General features: G+C 37.7%; 1 protein-coding gene across 1 annotated transcript in view; it reads left to right on the top strand.

Annotated features, from left to right (window-relative positions):
* The first annotated feature begins 4,001 nt into the window (after window positions 1-4,001).
* LOC138054346 (5-hydroxytryptamine receptor 1D-like) overlaps window positions 4,002-5,000 on the top strand; it is a 1,014-nt gene continuing 15 nt past the window's right edge. Inside the window, exon 1 of the mRNA XM_068900802.1 lies at window positions 4,002-5,000. This exon is cut by the window's right edge and continues 15 nt beyond it. Coding sequence (XP_068756903.1) covers window positions 4,029-5,000 — 972 coding nt within the window. The 5' untranslated portion in view covers window positions 4,002-4,028.

Here is a 5,000-nt window from a genome sequence, read left to right as displayed (position 1 = left end):
CATGTAGATATAGATATCTATTATCTCTTTCAATTACACCGAAAGGTTCTTGTATCAGCAACAAGCACCAAAAGCAATTTCAGTAGGTTAAACTAGGCGCGAAAAATCAGGAAGTGTGAGACGTTGCGCTTGTCAAGGGACAAAAATCTCCAACAAGGTTAGTCAGCAAAGGCAAACCGGTCACTGCATGATCGATCACCGAATACCACTTCGTCGGAAGGTAACTTTGCTTATATATATATATATATATAATATATATTATATATATATATATATATATATATATATATATATATATAGAAAGATATATAGACGGTTATGAGTGCTTCCTGAGCCAACAAAGATGCCAACCAAAAGGATCACAAGGATTCACAGTCCTGATTCGGTAGATGATAAAAAACTGGTTAAAAATGAAGCCGAAAATGGACAACTTAAATAGGGTTTTACAACAATGAATAAAAACCGGTTACATAAGAAATTCAAAGAAAACAATAGGAATCCCCGAAGGGGGCCCCTGAACACTGAAATAACCACAATTAACACTTATAACTATCTAGAGCATACAAAAGGACTTTTTTAAAAAAAAAAAATTCAGTGTTAAAAAACACCTTAAGAAATATGCAACAACTTGCCCTAAGTCCGCTAAAGTCAAGTATAGTGGATACGATTTTTTGAATGGAATTCTTGTCTTTTGTTCAACCCGAAAGGTGAAAGGGAAAACAACTGCGCACTCCAGTATGCTTCTTTGGTGATGAGTAAATTTTCAGTGTTCTCGGACGTACTGTTTTGAATTTGGTCAATACATTGAAATGTAAAGTCCGATAACACATGTGGGGTTCGGTTAAAATGTGAGGCAACTTCGCAAGTTTTTTTGTTTGTTTTCATAGAAGATTTGTGATTTCTAAATCTAACTTTAAATTCGGTCGTGGTAGAACCGACATACTGGAGATTACACTTCTTGCAATGAACCAAATAAATAACATTCGCTGAATTGCACGAGAGTTTCTGCCGAACAAAATATGTTTTACCCGTTTGTGCGCTCGAGAAGGTTTGCGAGTTGACCAAGAAATTCTTACAAAGATCGCATCTGGTTTTGTTACAAGTGAAACACCCCGCTGATGGCAATGTAAGCGACTCTGGTGAGCCCTTTCTACACTTAGAAGGTGCCAGAATTTCCTTGAGGTTCTTAGACCTGCGAAAGGATGAAATTATGGAATTCGGTGGAAAAAGCTCCTTAAGTTTTGGCGATGAGAGCAAAAAATGAAAATGCTTTTTAATCAACCCATTAATAGACAAGTATGTCGGTTCTACCACGACCGAATTTAAAGTTAGATTTAGAAATCACAAATCTTCTATGAAAACAAACAAAAAAACTTGCGAAGTTGCCTCACATTTTAACCGAACCCCACATGTGTTATCGGACTTTACATTTCAATGTATTGACCAAATTCAAAACAGTACGTCCGAGAACACTGAAAATTTACTCATCACCAAAGAAGCATACTGGAGTGCGCAGTTGTTTTCCCTTTCACCTTTCGGGTTGAACAAAAGACAAGAATTCCATTCGAAAAATCGTATCCACTATACTTGACTTTAGCGGACTTAGGGCAAGTTGTTGCATATTTCTTAAGGTGTTTTTTAACACTGAATTTTTTTTTTTAAAAAGTCCTTTTGTATGCTCTAGATAGTTATAAGTGTTAATTGTGGTTATTTCAGTGTTCAGGGGCCCCTTCGGGGATTCCTATTGTTTTCTTTGAATTTCTTATGTAACCGGTTTTTATTCATTGTTGTAAAACCCTATTTAAGTTGTAGATTTTTCTACCGGCTCTTTTGTAACTGAAGAAGGTCGAGAGACCGAAACGTTTTAAAGAATTTTAAATTTTTTTATAGTTTTTCAACCAAAAGTTGTCCATTTTCGGCTTCATTTTTAACCATTTTTTATATATATATATATATATATATAATATATATATATATATATGTATATATATATATATACATATATATATATATTTTTTTTTTTCGCATTTTGCAAAATATTAGGATTGGTCTAGAATTTTTCTTTAACATCTGTGTCACGACAAAAGAAAAAAAAAGCAATAGCAAAACCTTCGACTAGATATTAAAAAAAAAAAAAACAGGAAAGTTACAAAAGAAAACACTTTCTTCAAATGACAAGATAATTTCCTTTCAAGCAACCCGCACTTCTGGCCGGGGAAAACTTACCAAAATATAACTCAATTTGCCATTTTCTTGCCTCTTTGTTTGACTTGTAAATTATTTTGACGGAAAGAAGGTATTAACACCGACTAGGTCATCGACTATCAAATTATATGTTGGAGTGATCATGATTAACCCCCGTCTGGCGTCGACAACTGTCAAAATTCAGGTAACTGCAAATAAACTCCCGGCAAGATATTTTGAAGTTATCACTGAAGTCGACGAGTGTTTACTTGAGGCAAGTCAAGTAAAGTGTTTTTTTTTTTTTCCACACACATAGACACGCATATATAGATAGATAGATCAGCAGATTTTTAGTAGATTTGAAACTTGACATGATTCGCTTGAAGGTGTTCCATGACTTGCAGCTTGCAACTCACATATTTTATAATGACATATTTTTCTATGACCATTTTAATTTAGAAGGACTTCTCTTACAGATTGCCATATATATCTTATCAACTTATAGCTAATCAATGAGCGATGTCTCCGATTACGTCTCGTGTGCATACATTAGAAAGATTTAGAATTGCTTTTAAGGGAAACAGCAAAGTTGCTTTTTGCTATAAAAGCATGAAAATTTTCTTCTCTCTTACTCTTGTCTTTCTCTCTTTTGAGAAGTTTCTCCGACGATAATATCTTTGACTTTTAATTTCCTGAAACGCAATTTCCACCAGACGCGTTCGTTTGTTTCCCGCAACTTGAAGTCTACGCGATGCTAAAACTGTATTAACTTTTGAATTAAACGAGGGAAATAGGAATCTCTGGCTTAAGAACATGATTACTCAAACAAGGGGAACAAGTATATTTCATAGGGCCATTTTTTTCATAAATTCCCTTTTTTTTTTCAAGTTCGCGGACGCTCATATTTTACTGTCGGCTATATTCGTTTACTCTTACTGCGCCTTCCAATAACATGCGGACTCCTAAATTCAAAGGTCAACAGACAAATGCGGTTTTTCGCTACCGTCAATCAAATGTTCGGCGGCTCCTCCAAGCTTCCGACTATTGTCGAGCGTACAGTAATCAAATCAAATCGTTGAGCACACTCAGACAATATAGTCGGAAGCTGGGAGGAGCCGCCGAGCATTTGATTGACGGTAGCGAAAAACGCATTTAAGTAGTTTTACGCGAGTAACTATGGCGGATCTCAATTCTCAAGCAAATGACCTCACGGTTCGTTAAAATGAAAACGATAACATACAATACATATGGGTTATTGACCAAGCGTGAGGTCAAGATGGCTGGATATTGGCCAAGTTCTTCTTTTAGAGAACGATCTTGACCGAACAAGCTTGGTCAATAAAGGATTTATTATACGGGATAAAATACCAAAAAATTATTTTTGTTCTTTCAGAACCAAGCAAGGAAATCCCGAGCGGCCTAAGGGCTCGTCCAATTTTGATAACTTGTAAAATACCAGTGCCGAGTTCCAGCGTTAATTTTTAATTGAACCCGGAATCATGCTATTTCCTACACTACGTCCAAGCGATCTTGTTATGAAACGTAGCGAAACGTTTTCGCTTTTGGGGATTTAATTAAGTAATACATAGCCGGCGTGTTATTGCAGTTTTCGCGACTTTCTTTGCCCACGAGAGAACCCGGATCGATATAACGACCACTGGCTGACTCAGAAATACGCACAGTCACAAAGAAAGTCCATGTTTCGCAGACCTCCTGGTCATAGACCAGTTACAGTTCGTTGTCCTTGGTACCAGCCATAAGATCTGCTAATTAAATTTGCTTTGTATATTTCAGCATTAAAGATGCTTAATTTATCATTGACGCTACTGCCTCCAACGCCCTCGATGAATTTATCTCTTGAGGCGCGTGATAAACAGGGTGCGACAAATGAGGACATTATTCAGGTTGTGTTCCTTGCACTGGTCATTCTCGTGGGAGTTACCATTAACTCGCTTGTTTGCTTGGTCATTAAAAAGCAAAGGAGACTTCACACCGTCTTCTATAGCTTCCTAGTCAGCCTGTCCATATCTGATCTCTTACATGCCGCGTTGAAGATGCCGACTACGTTGCTCTCTACACTTCATATTCGTTGGTATCCTCATACCTCTCTATGCTACATAACGACGCCTTTTGGGGTTCTCTTTGGAGCTGCGACTGTCTTCAACTTGTGCGCTGTCGCGCTAAACCAATTCTTCATTATTGTGAAGCCACTACATTATCCCATGATGATGACCGCAAGGCACGCAGGGCATGTTATAGCAGGCTTATGGGTGGGAAGCTTGTTCATATCGCTGCCACCCATGTTTTGGAGGTCGGCGGATACCATTTGTAAAAGTGGTGCTGTGTCCAATAATAATTACCTTTCTGAAGTCCTATATTTTTCTGCGCTATGGACATTTGTTGTAATAATACCGTCCATCGTCATGGGAATTAGCTACACCAAGATATTTCTGGTAGCCCGCTATCAGATTTTCAGAGAAGACAATGAACTGCATGTTGGTATTAGAGCATCCCGGTCGCGCAAAAGAGAATTTCGCGCGGCAGGCCTTCTCGCTTTAGTTGGCGGAGTTTTTATTTTTTGCTGGCTTCCTTTTTTCATCGTTCAAACTTTGCATAAATTTTCAACCGTCAAAATTGCACCGTCCTACTTCCGCGTGTTTCTTTGTGTTATGTATTCAAAGTCAGCCATCAACCCGCTATTATACACGGCTCTCAACAAGGAACTGAGAAAAGCTTTGACGCAATTTTTTGGGTTTCCAACGAAAACACCACGCGAAGACAGCCTTCGCCTAAAGATCCAAAACGGTCCCAGGAAT

This window comes from Montipora capricornis, chromosome 6 (genome assembly GCF_036669925.1).
Source record: "Montipora capricornis isolate CH-2021 chromosome 6, ASM3666992v2, whole genome shotgun sequence".
In the NCBI taxonomy this organism is placed as follows: domain Eukaryota; kingdom Metazoa; phylum Cnidaria; class Anthozoa; order Scleractinia; family Acroporidae; genus Montipora; species Montipora capricornis.
The sequence above is the reverse complement of the archived record's forward strand: the minus strand, read 5'-3'. Positions and strand labels throughout refer to the sequence as shown.